This window comes from Leptopilina heterotoma, unplaced genomic scaffold (genome assembly GCF_015476425.1).
Source record: "Leptopilina heterotoma isolate Lh14 unplaced genomic scaffold, ASM1547642v1 Lhet_18, whole genome shotgun sequence".
Taxonomy (NCBI): Eukaryota; Metazoa; Arthropoda; class Insecta; order Hymenoptera; family Figitidae; genus Leptopilina; species Leptopilina heterotoma.
The window spans coordinates 2,261,548-2,286,406 of NW_025110896.1; the positions used below are offsets into that span (position 1 = coordinate 2,261,548).

The window sequence follows — 24,859 nt, forward strand, 5'->3', positions numbered from 1 at the left end:
ATATTTAAAAGCCTTTAAAAATTTCAATAAAATTTTTAATTCTTCAGGATGTCGTTCAGCAACATCCCAGCAAGAATCTAGGTTTTTAACAGTCCATAGAGAATAATAAAATTGAATATTATTTTATTCAAACGTATCTTTTGACAATTATCATCTTCTGCTAAAGTTCGGCTGTGGTTACTACTATTTAAAAGCGCTTAAAAGTTACAATAAAATTTTTTATCCTTCAGGATGTTTTTCAGCAACATCTCAGCTACAACTTAGATTGTTAACAATCTATAAATAATAATAAAATTGAAAAGAATTTAATTTAAACGTCTGTTTATGACAATTTAATGTTCGGCCGTGGCTGCCACTACTTAAAAGGGCTTAAAATTTAGAATAAAATTTTTTATCCTTCAGAATGTTGTTCAGCAACATCCCAGCAACAATCTAGGTTGATACCAGTCCATTAAAATTATTAAAATTGAAAAGAATTTAGTTTAAACTCCTTTTTATGCACAATTGATGTAAAATTTTTCAGTGTTTTGACATTTTTGATGAATTAATTGAAACTTTTCGAATCTTGTGGAAAATTTGCAAGAGACAATGACAGGGTTATCTAATTAGACAACAGTCGTAATACCTTGAATAAATTTTGCCAAAGACAAAAGTGTGACCTTTCCTTAAAATTATTCTTTGATTGAGATAAAATTGTATATATACAATGTTACTCAATACACCGTATATACACCATAACACCTACGCGTGAATACACATCACATTTTCTATTTATTATACACTGTGCCGATGAATAATTTCGTATATTTTATTCAACTTATTGGACTCTCACGAAATTGACGCCTCTAAACATGTGAATTCCATATAATCTAAATTAAAATCAGATACAATGAATACAATTTCTCTCTCTTCAGAATTGTTAGATCTAGTCTTGTCTTTTCCCGCATTCCTAAGTATAAAAAAAGAATTTTTTTTCCATGTAATGTAGTAATGGAAATTTGTTATGGGAAGTTATCTGGAAGCTGTGTGTGGATACAGTGTATTTAATTAAGATGAAAAAGAAGAGCAGTATATGGGAAACTAATTGGTGCATATATTTGCCAATGGATGCAAATAGAATACAGAATAGAATACAAAATAGAATAGAGTACAGAAAATAGAGAGAGAGATGCGGTAAATAACTGAGAGATTTTTTTTTCTTTAGAAGGCACCCACGTGGTGGAATATTGTGGGAAGCGCGACAGGTGAGAGGTGGAAAGCAAAAGAAAGGTAAGATTCCCCCCATCCCTTTCCCATTAAGTGCGAAGATGTTATACATGCTGGAAGAAGAAGAAGAGTCGAAGAGATTCAAGACTCGCAGTGCATCGTTTGCTTCTTAGTGGGCGGATGATAGTCTCGAAAAGCCTGATGTAATGTTACAACATGTGGTTTGCCCTGCGCGCATCGTGTAAGTGTTTTAATTCGTAGTACTTTTTTTTGTTTGTGAATCAAGTGTATTAAAAAAAAAAATAAAATACAAAACTTCATCAGATAGGTTCCTCAAATTTTTTTTTAAATTATATTCAATGAAAAAAAATTATTTACTAAAAAAATCTATCAAAAAGTGTTAAATGTAATTATTACATAGAGGTGAGTACTCACCATAAAAAATAAACAAAATTAAATTTTTAAATTAAGTTATATTTTTTACGTTTAGTTTTTTAAATAATTTCAACCCCAATAATTATTAGGAAAAAAAATTAAGTGAATAATAATTTATTTCTGTGAATAATTTTTTTATTACTAATTCACAATCATTAAATTATTAAATTTATTTTAATTATTTATTTTATTTAAATTATTAAATATTCAATTAACAATTAATTATTATTATCACTACTGACTACTTTTAATACTATTATTATTACTACTGACTACTATTACTACTATTATTCTTACTATTAACTATTATTTACTAATATTTTTCTTACTATTAACTGCTATTACTACTACCTATTATTTTTACTATTAACTGCTATAATCACTACTATTACTCTTGCTATTAACTGCTATTACTACTATTATTTTTAATATTAACTGCTCTTATTACTACTATTATTCTTACTATTAACTATTTTTTACTAATATTTTTCTTACTATTAACTACTGTTACTATTAATTTTACTATTATTCATTTTTTACTATTTTTTTTTATTAATTTCCACTATTTCTACTATTATTAATATAATTACTACAATTACTCATTATCCAATAAAATTAATTTAATTATTTTTGGCTCATAATTATTTTTTGCACATAATGAATTGTTGCTTTTATTTTCAAATAAATAAATAATATATATAAACAAATTTTCGAAAAATTGCAAATTAATAATTGTCACGATAATAATAATAATAACAGTTATTTATGTTTATAATTTAAAATTGTCGCTGCTCCTGATTTAAAATAAATAAATGAAAAAATAATAAAAAAGAAAATAAATAAATTTACTTTTTATAATAAAAAATAAGTACATTTTGTGATAATAATATAGTGATAATAATTTTGTAAATTAATAATTGTAACGATAATAACAATTACAGTTCTTAACGTCTATAATTTGAAATAGTCTTTGCTCCTAATTTAAAAAAAAAATTAAAAATATATAAACAATTTTCTGATAATTAAATAGTGATAATAATTTTGTAAATTAATAATTGTAACGATAATAACAATTACAGTTCTTAACGACTATAATTTAAAATAGTATTTGCTCTTAATTTCCAAAAAAATAAATAAATAAATTAAAAATATATAAACAATTTTTTAATAATTAAATAGTGATAATAATTTTGTAAATTAATAATTGTAACGATAATAACAATTACAGTTCTTAACGTCTATAATTTAAAATAGTCTTTGCTTCTAATTTAAAAAAAAAACAAATTAAAAATATATAAACAATTTTCTGATAATTAAATAGTGATAATAATTTTGTAAATTAATAATTGAAAATTGACAATTGTAAATTAATAATTGTAAATTAATAATTATTGTTAATATGTTTATAAATTTAAATTGACATTCATTCTACTTTCAATATTAAATTGATGAATTACTAATTTAATTAATAATTAAATGAAATTATAAAATTGAAGTTAATTAAAGTTAAATTAAATTGAAAAATTAAAAGTCCCAGATCTTGACAATTTTATTATTAAATATTTTCCAATAAAAAGTCTTAAAAATTCGTTTAATAATTATTAGCATACAAATAAAATCAGGTCAATGCAAAATGTTGACAATGAAAAATTTTTATATCAGAAAATAATTGGCAAAAATGTAAACTATGGTAATTAACAGGGACATGAGATATTTCCAGTGCAAATTAAAACAGGAAGAAAAGTGAATGTGTTTATGTGTGTGTATTTTTTTTTGTTTTTTGCTTATTTATTCCAGTGTTTGAGAAATTGATAATGGTAATTATTTGCGGAATATCTGATTACAGATCGCAATAGTGTAATTGAATTGAATTCTAATATGTATACCAATCGTGTACAGTGACATTTCCTCCATTCGTTAACAATTGATCTAGTTCACTTTTTGAATATTCATACAACACTGATGAATTTTTACAGATTGCGCAAATAATAAAATCAAAAATATTTACCAGAGAAAGTTTTGCAAAAACTTTAAAAAAAAAATAAAGCTAAGAAAAATATTAGCAATTACCTAACATTAATTAACATAGTTGTTAATATTTTTCTCAGCTTTATTTATTTAATAACTAAACAAATATTTATTAAAAAAAAATATTTTCTAAAATAAATTAATAATAATTTCTTAAATAAATTAATATTATTATTTGATTAAGTATTTATTTAATTACTCTTTTGTGCAGTTTAATTCTGTCTATGAGTTCAATTTTGAAACACAGAACTTTTTTTAAACTAAAAAATCCAAATTAAAAAATTTTTTTTTCATATTAAAAATAAACTGTACCATTTTTACAGTGACATTTACTGTTCATAAAATTTTTTTTTAGTTAGAAAAACATTTTAATGGTGATACATTAATTTTTATTAGTAGCAACATTATTTTCAAAATGGTACCTAATTGACTATTTTTGTTGTTTAAGTTAAAATCTTTGTGAGAGTTAAAATCTTTTTTTCCCTCCATTAGTTTAAGTTGAAAAATTGTTGGCGCAGGAGAGAATCTTCATTGTTATACACTCGCATTCGATTGCTATAAAGAGAAACAAAGTGAACGTATTAAGTACTTCCTTCATAGAGGTTGAATATAAGTTTATAATACAGTTTAGAGAATGGCACGTGAAATTGAGCGTGGCTGAACTTTTCAATGCTCTAGACGATTAAGTTTTGTGATTTGCCAGTAACAAGCGTTCGTTATACTGTCAGCAATCAATCTCAAAATGAAGGAAGACTTCATTATTAAGAGTGCGATTATTGCCCTATTATTATACATGTTTCTTAAAGTACTGAATATTTATCTGCCGTTCATTATCATTATTATCATTATTAGACTACTAATAGTGGGAAAATGAGAACTTTGCAAATTTAATTTACTCATTGTCAGTGATGATTAATTTTAGTCTTATGTCGAATTTTTTTTTACGTTAACTAAATTAATAACAATAATAATTTTAAAAGTTTTTGCTAAAAGATATTACTATACCTTTTTTAAATAAAATTATCAATTTTAAAAATAATAGAATTTAAAAATTTTCTAATTTAAATTTTTGTTGAAAACAATAAAAAAATTCGATTTTGGAGAAATTACAAATAATTGCAGAAATTTAATTATTTTCAAGAAAAATAAAATTCTTCTTATAAAATTCAACTATGTTCAAAATTTGAAGAAAATTCTCGTAAAAATCCCAATTATCTTTATAAATAACAAAATTCTTCTCCAAAGTTCAATTATTTTCATAAATGTCAAAAAAATTCGTGTCCTAATTTCAATTATTTTCAAAAAATTTGCTAATTTCAATTATTTTCAATATCTAAGATTTTAATAAAATTTACCAAAACGAATTAAATTATTTAAAAAAATTGTATACAAACATTTAATTATTTTCATAAATAATAAAATTTTTAAGGAATTCAATTATTATTTTCATAAAAAATAATTTAAAATTCTAGAAAATAATAATTTTGTTAAGAAAATTGTGATTCATAAACAAAAATAATTTCTTAACCACAGTTGTTTAACAATTTTATAATTTTGTCTAGAACTGAAGAACAAAAATCTGCATAATTTTAATTTGACAAAACATAATATTTAACAAAATTTTAGTCTTTTAATGAAAAGAAATGGAAAAAATTCTGATGATTTCTATTTGTCATTACAATTTTGAATTAATTATAAATATTATTTTGCTTAATAGTAATTTAATAAAATTTTTATTCCTTATCATTTTTAATTTAATGTCACTAAATACGTGATTCAAAGAATATTCCACAAATCAATGAAAATCTATTATTAATTTTTGCAATTAAAAATAAATTATACCAAATATCTATTTTCAAAATTTAAATTGACAAAAATTCCATTCCATATTTATTATTTTCCTGACTTTTTATCAAAAATATTTATTTTCTTCTTATCCTGCTAATAAATTATTAAATTCCTGCGACGAATTTTATTATTCATGAAAGAATTTAAATAATGTTTATACCTAAAAATAATTTCATTCTTGCGAAGAATTTTATAAAATTTTTTAAACAATTCATTTCTTTTGACTAATTTTATACAAATTCTAATTTAAAGAATTAAATTCCTGAGAAATTTTTATTATTTATGAAAAGAATTAAATTCTTACAAAGATTTTTACAAAAAATTTTTAAAATAGGTATGTACTTGAATTCTGTTTGGAAATTTTATGAAAATAGTAGACATTGAAAATCATTAAATTGTAAAAAGTTTTTAAAAATAATTAAATTTTACAAAGAATTCTATTAAAATTTTTGACAGTAATTGAATATCTGTGTGGTCTTTTTATTACAGTTTTTTTTTAAATAATTGAATTCCTAAAAAGAATTTTATTATTTATGAAAATAATTGAATTTTTGCCAAAGATTTTGTTCGAATTTTTTATAATAATGGAATTTCCAAGACGAAATTTATTACTTTTAAAAATAATTGAATTATTGTAATGAATATTGTTATTTATGAAAATAATTGAATTTTGCAAAAAAATTTAGTCTAATTTTCAAAAATAATTGAATTCCTGAGAAGAATTTTATTATTTTTGAAAATAATTAAATTATTGCGGAAAAGTTTATTAAAAATGTTTAAAAAGAATTAAATTTCTGTGAAAAATGTTGTTATTTTTGAAAGTATCTAATTGAAATTATCTTCATAAGAATTTTATGCAAATTATTTTAAATAATTAATTTTCTCGAAATATAATAAATATTAAAATTTTATTACTTTAAATAATTGAATTCTCGTAGTAAACTTTATACAAATAAATAATAATAATTATTTTCACAAGAAAATAACTGAATTTTTTAATTAATTATTTTTAAATGGTATTAAAAATAATTGAAATTCTTCGATGAGTTTTATTATTTATGAAAATAATAAAATTCATGCTTAGAATTTTATCAAAAATTTTAAAAAAATTTAATTTTCATGAAAAATGTTATTATTGGTGAAAGTAATTAAATTATTGTGAAAAATAAATTGTATTAAATTTTGTTAAATAATTTATTTTTCGAAATTTTTTTTTAAATGCTATTTTAAATTATTATAGTATTTACTAAATTATTATATTAATATTAATAATTAATATACCCTGTAAAAAAATGATTCAATTTAAATAAAAATTATTTTACAAATGTAAAAATTTTCTTACATTTTGTTAATTTTTTTTCCATGAAAAATTGATAAATAAGAAACAATAATTCAAAAATACAAAAATTTTTCTACAAAAAACAAAAATTTATGGAAATTAATCCAAAGGGACATGAATAAATTCATAAGATCAGATATTCGCCAAATTTTATAAATGTAAATATTTGTTTTTTTTTGTTAAATTTATGAAAAGGAAAAAAAATAACACAAAAAAACAAAAAATTGGTATAAAACGAGGTATTTATGAAAAGAAAAATTTGTAGAGAAATTAATCAAAAGGGAGATGAATAAATTCATAAGATAGAGTTACAGAGTCAATCTGACAATTTTTGAAGTGTAAATAATTTAAAGGAACTGGAAATGATACCTGGTTTGTAAGATATGATCGGTTTGATAAAGTATTTGCGGGTAACAGAAGGAAACTAATGAAGGCCATTACGACAAGGAAAATTAATATTCCCGCTTACCATTTATTTATATAAAAAAGCGTCAACTTTCTTGTTAAACTATCTTCACACAAAAGTTGTGTATTTTTATTGCATTCGCGCGATTTTGCGGTATTAAACTATTTGAAGACCGATTATCATTATTACTTTCGCACCAGCGAAAGTGAAAATTGCGAAAGTCTACTTATTTTGTGTCGATTTTTTTTATTATTCACAAATTCAGATATGACATTTTATTTTTTATTCTTTTGCAAAATTATTTGCCCTCTTGGCAATAAAATTTAATTTTTACAATTTAAAAATGATACAAATGGACGAAAATAATTTAATTATTAAAATTTCACGAATTTTTATTTCTTTTTCTGAAGTTACAATTTTTAATTTATTCTTCTTATAATAAGTATGGAAATTATTATAAATAAAATAATGAAATGGTAAATAATAATTTAGCAAAGTTTTGTATCAATTTTTTTTTGTTAGTTATAATTTTTATTTTATTCCTTTGATAATAATTAGTATAATTATTATGACTAGAATGGCAATTGTTGTGAAAAAACAATTTTAACAATAAATTATTTGCTTTTTCTTGAAACAATTTTTTCTAATTCTTTTGTAATAAAAAGACCTAAATACGTCAAATAATAAATTATAATTTTTTTTAATTAGAAAAAAATAATGCAATGAATAAAATTCCACAAATATTTTCCTTCCCTTTTTAAATTCATAGCAGAGAATAAATTAAACAATTGAATTTTTCGAATTGCAGATTTAGTAGCAGTGGTTTTATGCAATATTCACAATAGTTTAGAAGATGAAGATACCAAGAGGAGTTTCCTTGCTCGAAGAGCCATTGATGGGAGCAGAGGAAGGTACGAAAATGAATAAGAAATTAATTAATCTTAATTGGCTCGAATTTTTATTCGAAAAAAAAAATTTAAAAAAAAGAAAAATTAAGTATACAATGAGAAATCTCGAATATATGATTTAAAGGAAATACTATGATGCTAAGGATGATGGTTTCTTCGAGGATTATGGTTTCGACAGAGGTCATTATAATGCTCGAGATAGATCCGGTGAGTTAATACAGTTTATTCATTATTACACCAAAGAAAATTTATTTTTTTTCTTCACTCTCTGAAGCAAGAGAAAATCTTTTGTAATATTCGATGGAGAAAAAAAGAAATACTAATAAACCTCGCGATATAAATAAAACCACCCACAAAATAAGATGGGAAATAGAAAAAAATTTAAATTGTTATATAAAAATTCGTAAAATAAAACTAAAAAATAATATCCTAAAAAAAGTGAATAAAAAATAGAATAAAAATGAAAAATAATTAAGAATTAATAAAATAAAAAAATTATTCAGAACTATTTAAACAAAACATTTAACTCAAAATTATTTTAACAAAAAATAATTCTAAATTAATAAAATAAAAAAATGATTCAAAATTATCGACAGAAAAAATAATTATAAGATTTATTCGAATAAAAAGAAGAATTTTAAATTTAAAAAAATATTTAAAATACTGAAATAACAAATAAATAAAAAATATCCAAATTAAAAATAATTGAGAACTATTGGAATAACAAATTAAAAAATATTGAAATAACAAATGAATAAAAATTATTGAAATAAATAATAATTCTAAATTGTAAAAAAAATAATAACTAAGAATTTTTTTATTCATATAAAAAATAATTAAAAATTATTCTAATAAAAAATAATTTAAAAATATTGAAAAAAAAACAAATAAAGAATTATGAAAATAAAAGATAATTCAAAAATCATGAAAGGAAAAAATAATTAAGAATTCTTCGAATGAACAATAATTAAGAAATTATTCAAATGAAGAATAAATAAGAGTTATTCAAATGAAAAATGATTAGGAATTCAAATAAAAAATAATGAAGAATTGTTCGAATAAAAAATAATTGAAAAATATTAAAAGAAGAAAATAAATATTAAATAAAAATTATGAAAATAAGAAATAAATTTAAAAATTATAAAAATTGAGTGCCAAATATTCGATAAACAAAAATATGCGAAATGAACTTCTCTTCATGACATAATGCACTTGCATTGAATGCAATTATAACGAGAAATGAGGTTGAGTACAAGGTCAACTGCAAAATTTATTACCTTTAGTGCGTGACGCACAAAGATTCATAGCGGATTTTGCATTTTGAAATTTTTGTACCGTTAAAAAGAAAACAGGATTTTTCATTTTTTCCACATTTTACTTTCTTGTACAATTTAATTAAAAAATATTAATTTACTCAATTATATCGTTAACAAAAATAATTCTAAATAAGTTATAGTTTCAACTGCTATTAACTCCTCTATTTTATTATTAAGAGACAATTTTTATTAACAATTTTAAGGAGTTAAAATTAAATTAATTATTATTAATTATTATTAATTATTATTAATTAAATTAATTAATTAATTAAAATTAAAAATTATTTACCATTAAACAGATGAATTTAATTTAATTAATTTCTAACTAAAATCGTAAATTTTCACCTATTCTCACAATACAAAATTTTGAAACTTTATGATAATGAAGATTTTTTTTATTACTGAACGTAATTTTTTATTTTTTCTCATTTCTTTAATAAATAAATCAGTAAGAAAATAAATTCTACAGAATAAGTGCAAAATAGTTTATTTCTTTAACTAAGTATTGTTCTTTAATTTATTTAAATAGAAAATGATGTAACAATTTTTTATCATTGTTTGCAAATTGCACATTATCTGCAATCGTTATAATCAGAATTGCCAAATTTTCCTTTGTTTAGAATTTTACAAATGGAAATCGATCAATATTAATTTTTTTGCGCTATAAAAAGAAATTATTGCTTTTATTATGGGAAATTCTTTTCTACTTTTAGTTTCTACGTAGTAAATAGTAAAAAAAAAAATTACCGAAAATTGTAATAGAAGATAAAAAGCCAAATAAAAATACTAAATTGTAAAAATAATAGAAAATAGTAAAGGAAAATACTAAATATTATAAATAATAGAAAATAGTAAATAAAAATAATAGATAGTAAAAATAAAAAACTTTAAAAAAAGTAAAAATCGAAATTAAAAATATTAAATAGTAAAAAAATAAAATAAAAAAGTAAACAGTAAAATTAATTAATAAAAATAGAAAATAGTCAACAGTAAAATTAGTAAATAAAAATAGCAAATAGTAAAAATGTAAAAGATTAAAAATACTAAACATTAAAAATTGTAAATAGTAAAATGTAAAAATCGTAAATAAAAATACTAAATAGTAAATAGTAAAATTAGTTAATAAAAATAATAGATAGTAAAAATAGAAAATAGTAAACAGTAAAATTAGTAAATAAAAATAGCAAATAGTAAAAATGTAAAAGATTAAAAATACTAAACATTAAAAATTGTAAATAGTAAAATGTAAAAATCGTAAATAAAAATACTAAATAGTAAAAAGTAAAATTAGTTAATAAAAATAATAGATAGTAAAAATACTGCAATGAAAATCGTTAATAAAAATAGTAAATAGTAAAAATAGTATGTAGAAAAAATACTAGATAGTAAAAATTGCTTTACTCCACTTTTCAGTTCAAAATAAAAAAAATACGTTTTCCATTTGTTAAAAATTTTTTGTAAAAATTGTTGAAAATTTTGGTTATAATTTTTTTGTTTTTTGAAAAAATTTCTCTTTTTCAGCCTCGTCGGACATTAGAAGTAGCGTCCCAGGCGAGCCGGGAGTAGATTATCCAGCATATGAGAGACTACCTCAGACAAGTTTTACTTGTGAAGGACGTGACCGAGGTAAGTCAATCATTACTCTGACCTTCTCCTAAACATTTCTCTACTCCTATAAAAGTCTTATTCAATTCGGTATCGAATTCGACTTATAATTCACTGTCACTTATTTCACAAACTGAAAAATGAAACGAGAATATAAAAAAGAATATTGAAAAAATAAGAAATATAAAAGAATTAATATATAAACGAAGAAATAAAAAAGGAATTGAATGAAGTAATAAAAAAAGAATCGAAAAAAGAAATAAAAAAGAATTTAAAAAATAAATAAAAAATGAATTTAAAAAATAAATAAAGAATTGAAGAAAGAATTGAAAAAATAAGTCAAGAATTGAAGAAAGAAATAGAAACAAAAGATTGAAAAAAAATTAAAGAAAAGATAAAAGAAGTAAAAAATGAAAGGAGAAATAAAAAAAATGGAAAAAGAAAAAATGAAAAAGAAATAAAAACAAATAAATGAAACAAGAAATAAAAATACATAAGTGAAAAAAAATTTCAAATGAAATCATAAGACATCAAAAAAAGCAATCACTGTAGACTATTATTTGTCCTAAAGGTTACATTACATTTTTCTTATTCTCGATTTAAAATAAAAAAAAAAAAAATCGCCTTCCTACTGCACAGAGAAAAAAGTTAATCATAATCCCACGAAATAATATAAAACTTACATAATTCCTCGCAATTTATATCGTTATAAACTTATCCAATTGCTTGGAAATAGATTCTTTATGGTAAAAAAGTAAAAAATAGAGAAATAAAAAAACAAATACAGTACTAAAAATCTGATAAAGAAAAAATGAAATAAAGAAAACATTTTTTCCTATCAATTCTGTGATTATTCATAATATTAAACTTATGTATTTTATGCAACATATTTAATTTAATCCACACCCTGTTAGAACATCATAAAAATAGTCGTTCTTACTCATTAGTAATTTACTTATTCGGAAAAAAATATAATGGTCACTTAAGTATTGCGACAAGCGTTTTAATTTTTCCAAACACTATTTTGTAACGATCCTGATCAATTTTCGTCGTCTCTTTCTTGAAAAAATCAGATATAGGAAAGCTATTAAAAATGTTTATGACGAAATTAACGAGAGATAATAATAATTTTGCGGATAAAGAACTGAAAGATAATAATTATGCTGATAGAGAGCCAGAAGATAATAATTTTGTTTATAAAAAAGTAGGAGATACTAATATTGCAGATAGAGAAGGAGGAGATAAAAATTTTGCAGATAGAGAATCAGGAGATAATAATTTTGCAGATAGAGAATCAGGAGATAATAATTTGGCAGATAGAGAACCAACGATTACTAATTTTGCATATATAAAGAAACAGTAGATATTAATTTTGAACCAACTGATAATAATTTGGCAGACAGGAAACCAAAAAATATTAATTTTGCATATGAAGAACGAGCAGATACTAATTTTTTAGATAGAGAACAAGAAGATTATAATTTTGCAGATAGAAAACCAGCAAATAATAATTTTGCCTATAAAGAATCAGCAGATACTAATTTTTTCAGATGGAGAAGCAACAGATAAAAATTTTACAAAAAAATAACCAACAGATAAAAAAAAGAGGAAAAAAATTAACAAAAATTAATAATGTTGCATATAAAGAACCAACAGATGCTAATTTTTTTTACTTAAAAAACCAACAAATAGTAATTTTGCAGATAGAGAATAAGCAGAAGCTAGTGAATAAATTTTTTCTTTCACGAAATCAGAACGGACGCATTTGTCAAGACAAAATAGATACTTATGCGCGCTGACGATAAAAAAAAGCAGTTGAATGGGTTCAAAGGTATATTAAAAATTTTATATATTTTAGTCACCTTTTGGCATCGAGGTCAAGGATGTAACAAAACAACTTTCCTGACACGAAGGATGGAATCTGCTGTTAGCATTTTCTTTATACACTTTCGCAATAGGTCAGAGCGTTAGCAGAAGCGCTTTGATTCCAACCTTCTGTTTCTGTTATAAAAGAGAGCCCCGTAAAAAGCATTGCCTTGTTTTATGTCTTCCAATTCCAATCCTTAGGCGACCAATAGACTCTTTTATTTTTATTTATTTATTCTTTTTTTTCTTCAAACTGTCGCCTTAAAGTCAAGGTGACAGTGCCTATTAAGATATATACAAAAGATACCTTTTAAGTTCATTTTTAAAAAGGGCGATATGCCATTTGACATATAGGTTACTTCATATCGCAATATAAATTATAAAATAAAGGCGCAGTAAAGTCTGAGATACGGAAAACTTTTTTTTGCAAATTCTATCTGATTTTTAATTTTTTTTAATTAGTTCTTTTCTACTAAACAAACAAAATCGACTCTCTAAATCTGAATTAGTAGAAAGTTACTAATGAAATGACGAAAAGTCTTCCACCAAATGATTTAGTAATAATTTTACTAAGAAATAGTGAAATTTTACTAATTATTAGTAGATTTTACTAATTGCTTAGTAGAATTCTACTAACAATTAGTAGAACTGTTTTATTAATAGTCGATAAAACAGTTTCACTAATTCATTTAGTAAAAAAGTGACTTTCAATTAGTGAAATTCTACTAAAACATTAGTAAAATATTACTAAAAATTAGTAATATTCTACTAATTGAAAAGGGGAAAAGTCTTCCATGAAAACTACTAAAAATTAGTAAAATTTTACTATTTCTTTGTAGAATTCTACTAATTCAGATTTAGAGAGGAAAATTTTAATTAATTTATTTATTTATTCAACAAACACTCGCTTTTATTTCTCTATTTAATTATTTACTTAAAATTAATAAAAAAATTAGCAACTAGCTGACTTCTCACTCACTCTCTTAATAAATAAAATTAGCAATTTTAAAAATAATAGAACGTTAAAATTTTTAATTCAATTTTTTTTTATAAAAATAAAACGTGAATTGGAATATAGATTTAATATTATTATAATTATTTTTGGAAAATTTCAATCATTCGAAATTCTTCTAAAATTAGTTAAATTTGTCAAAATTAAATTATTATCAAAACTTTTAATAAAATTCTTGTCAAAAATTCACTTATTTCTAAAAATTTTCCTCATTTTAGTGATTTTCAATATCTACTATTTTAATAAAATAAAATTACCCAAAAGAATTCAATTATTTAAAAACAATTTTAATAAAATTCTAAGCAAACATTTAAATATTTTCATAAATAATAAAAGTTGCAAAGAAACTCAAATATTTGTTAATTTTTTATAATTTTTTTCAGAAATAATAAAACTTATCGCAGGATTTCAATTATTTTTTTAATACAATTTTACAGGAATTATTCGAAAAATGTAATTATTCTTAAAAATTTAATTTCAATTCCTCGAAGAAATCAATTATTTTAAAAAATGTTTTTTTAAATTCTTTAGAAGAATTCAATTATTTACAAAAATATTAAAATTTTTCACAGGAATTTAATTATTTTCAAATATTTAAATAGAATTGTTCGAAAGACATCAATTATTTTAAATACAAAATTAATTAAACTTTTTTAAATAATTTAATTATTCTTTTAGATTTTAATAAAATTTTTCCCAAGAATTTAATTATTTATATAAATAATTCTTTGAAAGAATTCAATTATTAAAGATAAATAACAAAATTATTCCCAAAAATTCAATTATTTTATTATTTAAAAAATTTGTTGTAAAAATCTTCATAAGAATTCAATTTTTTTTATGAATAATAAAAATTTCTCAGAAATTCAAATATTTAAATTAGAATTTGCATAAAATTAGTCTAAAGAAATCAATTATTTAAAATTTAAATAATTGAATTCTCGTAGAATTTTCTAATAAAAATTTAATTGAAAATGAATTTTAGTTTAAATTTTAAATAATAATAGAATATGAAAATAATTTTTTAAAAGTTACAGTAAAAATATTCTTATAATATAAAATATTAATTTTAACACTCGGAGTAATCGTTTTCTTCATGTTTTATAACAATACAATTTTTAAAGTTGATTAATTTCAAAAAAGTTTGAATTTAAATGTTTTGAAGAATTTTAATTCCTACGGAAAAATAATAATAATTAAATATTTAAAATATTTTCCCTTTCATTTTCAATTAAATTTTCTAATTGACAAATATAATTTATAAACATAAATTGAAATTAAGAAATAGAATTCGCTGTGTTTCTTTATTTAATTATTTATTTAATATTTAATTATTTACTTATTCTTTTTATTTTAAAAAAATTTTCAAAAAAATAGTTAATTATATTTATATTTTATAATATAAAAATAGTGTAATTTTAATTAATGTAAATTTATACTATAAACATACTGTAACCATATAATCCGTGTTTATAAATAAATAAATAAATAAATTAGCACGTAATTACAGAAATAATAATTGCAAAATTGTTTTTCGTAGCAAACAAATGAAAAAAATATGCGAAATCATTCATTATAGAAACTCAAAATGAAAGAATAATTCAAAGATTGATAAAATTAATTGTATATTGACAAATGGAAATCTTCGATTATGCAATAATTACTTAATTATAATTAATTACGGAAGAAGTTGATAAATACACGTCGGATGACATTGAAAATTTATTCAAAAGATTTTTATCAGGTTTTATTTCGAAAAATTTACAATAATTACAATAAATTGCTAATAAAAGACAAATAATCAATATTTTGAGTTTGAAATTTTGCAAAATGCAACAAGTGTTACGTAAATTAGAAATTTTTTCATCTGCAAATAAAGAACATACCTTACAAAAAAGTAAATTTAAATTAATTGAAGTTTATATTTAATTAAAAATTGAATTAATTAAATTTTACTTTTCAATTAAAAGTTGAATTAATTAAAGTTTATTTTAAATTCAAAATTAAATTAATCAAATCAAACAGAGTAAATCAATTTTTACGCTTTAAATTAAAAATTAAATTTATTAATTTTTACTTTAAATTAAAAACGCAGTTAATCAATTTTTACTTCTAATTTAAGTTATATCAATTGAATGTTATTTTAATTACAAAATTAGGTTAATTACACTGGGTTACAAAAAAATGGTCATATCGTGTTTATTTAAAGTTTCCTGTGATTATTGAAAGTTTAGGTGTCACTGAATAAGAATATACCAGTAAAACATTTTTTCATTCGGTCATTCCCTTAAAAAAACGAGTTTAAAGTGTCAAAAACCGTATTTTTAGCACTTTTTGAGGCAGCGTAACAAGAAAACGCAACATGATAAAAATCTCTACAAGAGCTTAAATAAAAGCTTAAACCTTCAACTTTGAGGCTCAGAACTGAAAAGTACTTAAATAATCAATAAAAACCTCCTTAATCAAGCAGTCGCTACCTGAAATTGTCAAAAAAGCTAGAACAGGAAGCAATTGGTAAAAATCGATTTCCTTAAGCGGATTCGGTTGCAACTTGTTACTTGAAGTTTTTTGAGGTTTCTAATGACGAATTGGAACTTAGATTTAAAAAATTTCAAAATGGCGGACTGAAAATAATGAATTCACTCAATTTTTCAAAATTTGCGTTGATAATTTTAAAAAATTGAGTCCGCCACTTTGAAATTTTTTAAATCTAAGTTCCAATTCGTCATTAGAAACCTCAAAAAACCTAAAATAACAATTTGCAACCGAATCCGGTTAGGGAAATCGATTTTTACCAAGTGCTACCTAACCCAGCTTTTTTGATAATTTCAGATAGTGACTGCAGGTTTTCAGTGCTTCTTTAAGTACTTTTCAGTTCTGAGCCTTAAAGTTGAAGGTTTAAGCTTTTATTTAAGCTTTTGTAGAGATTTTTATCATGTTGCATTTTCTTGTTACGCTGCCTCAAAAAGTGCTAAAAATACGGTTTTTTGAGACTTTAAACTCGTTTTTTAAGGGAATGACCGAATGAAAAAAAGTTTTTCTGGTATATTCTTATTCTGTGACACCTAAACTTTCAATAAACACAGTAAATTTTAAATAAACACGACATGACCATTTTTTTGTAACCCAGTGTTAATTAATGGAAATAATAATAATAATAATAATAATAATAATAATAATAATAATAATAATAATAATAATAATAATAATAATAATAATAATAATAATGAAAATAATTATAATAAAATTATAACAAAATAAAAAAGGTAATAAAAAACGCCAAAAAGGTAACATTAACATAACTCGAGAGCGGTACAGAGAGAAAAAATTCAATCAAAAATTTAAAAAGATTTAAAGTTGATTACAAAAGTCATTGAAAGATTCTCACGCGCTTTACACACAAGAGGTGATAATGAGCTTCGCCGACACTTGACACTGAGTAATAAAGTTGTTGCATTTCTATCATTCTCACATTACATAAGAGAGTTAAATATTGCGGTTCGTTTAAATAAGATTCTTTACATTATTTTGTAAGACTCTTTTCTTTTACACTTTTACTGCTTGAAAACAAAATTCACCAAATGCGAGAATAAAATAAACTCTCTATTATCAATCATATATGTATAAACATTTTTAATGAAACCAAAGAATATAATATCAAACGATGAGAAAATATCATCATTAGAACGAATCGGAAAACAAGTTTTGTGATCACGCCAACGACCTATAGGAACTGACATAACTTTTAACATTCACCTTCCCTTTATTTATCCTTTAGGTAATTCTTATTCTTTCAATTTAACTTCAAAAAAAAGAATAATTTTATATATTACGATTGTTATCCATTGCTACTTTATATGAAAAATACACACTGTCAAAGGCTCATAAATTATCGTTTTAATATTATATGGAAAAGGGCAGTAAAGAATTAATGAGGAAGGGGATTTTTTTTTTTATAAAAATTTGAAATGCATGTATGAAAAACCTTTTAAACAATTTAAAGGCTGGGAGAGAGACGGGAAAAATATGTATTCACGAAGGGCACGTCATTTGAATCATATAAAAAATATCTTGAAAGGATAATATTATAATAGTCAAGAGCAACTTTTACAGTTTGTGTTTAATTTATAATAATAGTTTATTAACACTTAACTTGTCAATTTTGTAAGCGAAGATTATAAAATTGCTCTTCGAATTATCGGTCTTTCATGTAATCAATTTGTTTATTTACTTTCAATTATTTATTTATTTTAATTTTATTTTAATTTATTTTTATTACTTAAATTTATTTCTATTATTTACTTTTATTATTTATATTTATTGACTTGTATTAATTTTTATTTAATTTATTTATTTAGTATTTTTTATTTACCTAATTATTAATTATACTATTTATAATATAGTATTTTCATTTTAAATTATTTAAATTGAAAATTGTTAAATGTAAATTCTTTAAATAAATTGGAACATAATGTAAATTAAAATTTATTAAAAAGTATTTTTAATTGTTTTTAAATTGAAATTGTTCAAATATAAATAGTTTAAATAAATTATTTAAATTTAAGATTGTTAAAATATATTGTAATGAAATGTAATATAAATTAAATATTGTTAAAATGTTATATGTATTTTTAAAGTTTCTCGTGGAATAAAATGATGGTTTAATTTCTCCACTTGAGAACGCCAAGGTCACCACCAGATGTCAGTAAAAATTCCAGGAATTAACTGAAGTGCCATCTAGCGGTGACCTTGGCGTTCGCAGGTGAAGAGTAGCATCTCCATATTGAATCTCAAGATGTTCGTTAATATTCATAGTTCTAGAATTATTTAAAATCAAATTTAGAGAGTCTGACAATTAATGTAAACGAATTTCAATTTTTAATTTACTATCCTTTTCGATATTTTTATCCCCTTCAATCTTTTTAGAGCCTTAGAATTAATTTCTTTACTAAATAAATTAATATTTAAAATCTCCTCTTAAGAAGTAGTACCATTAGTGGTTTCTTTGAAGAAAATAAGTATAATTAGTAAATTATTTACAAAAATAGTATCTAAATAGTTTTGTATGAGTTGAAAAAAGTATCAATAGTCGCGTGAGTTTCAAAAGGAACAATCAAAAAAATAATTTTCAATTCAAGATATAAAAAATGTTTCATTCTAATTTACAGGTTACTATGCCGATGATGAGGCGGGTTGTCAATTGTTCCACGTCTGTGACGACATTCTTGTGTCCTCATTCCTATGTCCAGTTGGATCACTTTTCAGCCAAAAGCTCCAGACCTGCGACTGGTGGAACAAAGTCGATTGTTCAACAACAAGAAAATTCTACACAATCAATCGCAATCACTACGATCAGGACGATGGCGATGAAATGATACGAAAAGCCTACGTGATGATACACCTTCATCCAGACGAGGGACTCATCACTGAACCCGAGGAACGTGCCCGACAGACAAAAATTATTACCCACTATCCAAGTGTTGATACACCGGAAAATGATCTACCCACCAATTATGATGACCCATCTGAAAATTCAGAATCGTCCAATTCATTTGACGATTATTCTAATCAATTCAAGAGCAAATCAAATAATGATAATGATGATGATCATATTCTCTATTCACAGGAATATCAAACCCATTCACCAAAGATTTATCCAGATTCGCGACTATTGAACAGAAATTATAAAGTTAATAACAATAACAACTATAATAAAAATAATAATAACAAATATGATAAAAATATTGATAACTATGATAAAAATAATGATAACTATGATAAAAATAATAATAACAACTATAATAAATATAATATTAACAACAATTATAATAGTAATGATGATAAGAATAATAATCAGCAGAATGAGAATCATCCATCAGGGTTCAGGAATCGTCATCCAGAAAAGGCGAATTCCTATCGATTGAACGAATTTGTCAGCGAATTTCAACCAGTTTATGCACCAACTGTTCCAACTGTTACCACCACAAGTAGACGATTTTATTCCCCCACTGTGCCAATGAGTTACAGATCATCGACCCTTGCCTACGACAAATTCGATCAGAATTTGGACAGTTCGGTTCATCTCTACGAGCATGGGAAGAATTATCCTTCGACGACTCCGGCAAGTGTGTTTCGTTACAGTGCGAAAAATTCGACTCGTGGTTTTCTCAAATATCGAGGATCTTCTCCAGAAGCTAAACGAGAGGAAGAAGCTAAACGAGTCGAAGAAGTTAAACGAGTAGAAGAAGAAAATACCAGATTTCACTATTTCAGGAATGAAGAATACGATGGAAGGTTCGACGAGGAAGATAATTACGAAATTATGGAAGGTGGGGAAAGTATTGGACTGGTGAGATCATCATCCGAGCGATTGGAGGAGGAAACAACGACTCAATCATCGCTTAATGTTAGTGGAGCGACAAAAGTTGTTGAAAAAAATTCTTCGACGAAAACAAATCATTCGAAACAATCGAATGACGAATTTCGGGATTCAAAGGATGCTGCGAATAGGAGTAGAGCTGATGCTAGTGCATCTGATTCCAGTGCTGGGAATGTTCCATCAAATTTATCTGATGTTCCATCAAATCCATCTAATGTTCCGTTAAATCCATCTAATGATGATCTTGCTGGAAAAGTTGATTATTCAGAAGCGGCTGATCGTTCAGAAATTGTTGATCATGAAGGGACGGTTGATTATTCAGAAGCAGCTGATCATGAAGGAAAAGTTGATTATCCAGAGGCGGTTAATCATGAAGGAAAAGTTGATTATTCAGAAGCTGATCAAACAGAAAAAATTGATTATTCAGAAGCAGTTGATCTTGTAGGAAAAGTCGATTATCCAGAAAATGTTGATCATGCGGAAAAAGTTGATTATTCAGAAACAGTTGATCATTTAGAAACAGTTGATCATTCAGAAAAGGAAGAAAGAAAGAACATCCAAGAACACGAGAATCATTCAGAAGAGCAAGATTACTCAAAGAAGCAACCAGATTATTCAAAGGAGCATCAAGATTCTTCTAAAAATCATCAAGATTCTCCTAAAAATCATCAAAATTATTCAAATCATAAAGATTATTCGAAGGATCATCAAGATTATTCAAAGCAGCATCAAGAAACTTCCAAAAATCATCAAGATTACTCAAAGGAGGATCAAGAGGTGCATCAAGATTCTCCCAAAAATCATCAAAACTATTCAAATTCTCAAGATTATCCAAAGGAGCATCAAGGGGAACATCAAGATTCTCCCAAAAATCATCAAAATTACCCAAATCCTCAAGATTATCCAAAGGAAGATCAAGGGGACCATCAAGATCTTCCCAAAAATCATCAAAATTACCCAAATCCTCAAGATTATCAAAAGGAGGATCAAGGGGACCATCAAGATCTTCCCAAAAACCATAAAAACTACCCAAATTCTCAAGATTACTCAAATTCTCCAGATTATTCGAAGAAATATTCAGAGACTCAAAGAAATGATCCAAAGGATCCTAATTTCTTAAAGGAGAACCAAGATCAAGAAAGTTCATCAACTCTGTCACCAATTTCCGACCCGATTATTAATTCTGATGCTCCGCTTCAGGGTAGAATAATTCCCGAATTGTCTCCAGTGTTACAACCACCTCGCCTGCCGTTTCGATCATTCCGTTCGAAATCTGAACGAAAACTTTTTTCAGCGACGAGGAATCCTCCACCACTTCCCTATCAGCATCATTCAAACAGTCGTGAAACAAGCTCTACCGAAAATTCCCCCCAAGACAACTCTGGAAACACATCATCGGAAAATTATTTTAACACTCAATCAGAAAATTTACAATTATCGAAAAATTACGATAACGAAAAATTAGAAAATTCCGAAACGAAAATCCCAAATAAATCAGAAATTCAAGAAGAAAATTTAGGGGTCCATTCGTCATGGGATAATCAACAAAAAGGAGAAACTTTCGACTCAAAAATTTCGGACGAGGCACTAAAAGTAAATAACAAACAGATTTCGAGAAAGCAAAATAAAAATTCCGATTTTATCAGATCGGAAATTCAGGAACACTCTCCAGTCGATAGAAATGAAAATCAAATTTTGACTCATAGGACAATTTCCCTGGATCTTGAACCACCCAACGAAGATCCACTGATAAATTTTGATCCCAATCCCCAGTTTAGAAGTACTCTACAGTCTGACTTTACTCCAACTGAAATTGAAGACACAATCGAAGAGAGCAACACTCCTTATCAAGTCTCCCTGACAATAGACGAAAATCCAAACAATGAATCCGAAATCAATAACCCAGAAAACGAATCACCAATTCAACACAACAATAATAATTTTCATCAAAAATTACTTGGAGAAAATGAAAAAATTGAAGAAAATTTAGAAATACACAACAGAACGGAAAAGAGTGCCGAACTTGAAAATAGCGAACAAATAAGAATTCTTCAGTTAATGTCTGAATTGGCGAAAACAAATCGACTACCGAGACCATTTTCAACTCAAGTTCAAAATGAAAAAGTTCCCGATCCAACAAATTCGACAAATGTATCCTCATTTCTTCGCAAGGAACAAATTTTGGAACAATTAACCCGAAGTTTTGGTGAACCTCTTTACAAGAGTTTCAAAGATGAAACTGAACCGTTATTTGAATTACCGTACGTGAACAGATTCACTCAATTTCGAACTTTAAAGGCGCTAAATTTAGAGGAATCTTCTCGGAATTTGGAAAAATTTACAAATTTTGAAGGAAACGAAAAAGAAGAGAATAGAGAGAATAGAGCAAAAAATTCGGGAGAGGAAGAATTCGAAAGTAAAGTAGAAGAAGAAGAAGAAGGAGAAAAAGAAAAAAGTGTGGAAGATGCAATAAGAGAAGAAGAGATAAGAAGAGAAGAAGAACTAGTAAGAAGACAAGAAGAAGAAAAAAGAAGAGAAGAAGAACTAATAAGAAGACAAGAAGAAGAAAAAAGAAGAGCAGAAGAACTAATAAGAAGAGAAGAAGAGGAGATAAGAAGAGAAGAAGAGCTAATAAGAAGAGAACAAGAACTAATAAGAAGACAAGAAGAAGAAAAAAGAAGAGGACAAGTGAAAGAATTAAGAGGAGAAGAAGAGATAAGAAGAGAAGAGGAACTAAAAAGAAGACAAGTAGAGCTAATAAGAAGACAAGAAGAGCTAATAAGAAGGCAAGAAGAAGAAAAAAGAAGAGGACAAGTGAAAGAAATAAGAGGCGAAGAAGAGATAAGAAGAGAAGAAGAACTAATAAGAAGACAAGAAGAGCTATTAAGAAGACAAGAAGAGGAAAAAAGAAGAGGACAAGTGAAAGAAGTAAGAGGCGAAGAAGAGATAAGAAGAGAAGAGGAACTAATAAGAAGACAAGAAGAGCTATTAAGAAGACAAGAAGAAGAAAAAAGAAGAGGACAAGTGAAAGAATTAAGGGGAGAAGAGGAGATAAGAAGAGAAGAAGAACTAATAAGAAGACAAGAAGAAGAAAAAAGAAGAGGACAAGTGAAAGAATTAAGAGGAGAAGAAGAGATAAGAAGAGAAGAAGAAGAGATTAGAAGACAAGAAGAAGAAATAGTACGAGGAGGAACAATAGGACGAGAAGAAGAAGAAATAGAAGAACAAGAGGAAGAAGAAATAACAAGAAGACAAAAGCAAACAAGAAATCAACGAAAGGGAAAAGAAGAAATAAAAAATCAAGAAGAAGAAACAGAAGAAATAGAAGAAGAAGAAGAAAAAGAAGGAAAGCCAGATATTAAAAAAGAACATAATAGTAGAAAAATTGAGACAAAAGTGGTGGAAATGGAATTTCTTCCATCGTTGGGATTTTCCTTCGACACACACGAGGGAAGAGAGGAATATGCTCATGCTGTTCTTCAGGGTTACGTAACCGAGGGAGCTGTAGTTAAATCAAATGATAAATTTTCATCGAGAAAAATGACTTTCGACAGTACTGAGAGTACCAAAAATGTTTGAAAACAAAATTATTATGTACGTGATTTTGAGTGTGATTTTTGAAAGGAAAGTCTGTAATTTTTTTGTAGTTATTATTGAAAATAAAGATTTTTGTATCTAAAAATAAACTTTAACGATATTTAATAATTGATTCTTATTTTTATTCCTCTTCTTTTTTCTTTAATATTTTCTTTTTTAAGATTTTTTTAAAGAAAATTTAACTTTATCGTAATTTTCAAAATAAGATTATATATAACTTATTATCATAAGTTAAGGTTAATTGTTGGATTAATTGAATAATTAATTAAATACTTACTCTAATTAGAAAATATTAATTTTAATAATTTAAAGTAACCAAAAAGTATATTTTTTCGCACTGCAAGAAAAATTTATTTGAATCAAATAATCAGTTAATTAACAATTATCAAATTCTTCTTTAATAATTATTTTCTCAATAAAAAAATGTATTAATGTAATATTTTAATTATCTATATCCAAAAAATATTAATTAGGTTTTTAAATTCAAAGTTAATTAAATTAACTATTAAAGAAACGCACTAAAAAAATGTATTTGATTGAAATAACCGATTAATTGTCTATATCAAGTCAAAAATGTTCTTTTAGTGCGACATATTTTTAGTATTTTCAAAAGAATTGTTTATAATTAAAATAAAGTAAATAACAAAATAAATAAATTAAAAAAATTTTAGAAAAAAATAAAAATTGAAGAATTAAATTAATTAAAGAATTTTTTCCAAAGAATTTAGTGACATTTGCAAGTAGTATTATTTTTAAGCTAGTAGTAATTTTCAACTAGTAGTAATTTGAAACAAATTTTAACTTGCAACTAGTAGTAATTTTAAAGAGTTTTTATTTTTCAACTAGTAGTAATTTTAAACAGGTTTTAATTTACAATTAGTATTTTCAACTAATATTCCAACTAGTATTTATTT

General features: G+C 24.1%; 1 protein-coding gene across 1 annotated transcript; it reads left to right on the forward strand.

The window, feature by feature from the left end:
* The first annotated feature begins 1,290 nt into the window (after window positions 1-1,290).
* On the forward strand, window positions 1,291-24,053 carry LOC122499948 (trichohyalin-like). Its single transcript, XM_043608554.1, has 5 exons — window positions 1,291-1,447; window positions 8,071-8,173; window positions 8,295-8,377; window positions 11,008-11,112; window positions 19,138-24,053. The coding sequence occupies exons 1-5, from the start codon at window positions 1,423-1,425 to the stop codon at window positions 23,925-23,927; spliced, it is 5,106 nt and encodes a 1,701-aa protein (XP_043464489.1). The 5' UTR covers window positions 1,291-1,422; the 3' UTR covers window positions 23,928-24,053.
* The last annotated feature ends 806 nt before the right edge of the window (window positions 24,054-24,859 follow it).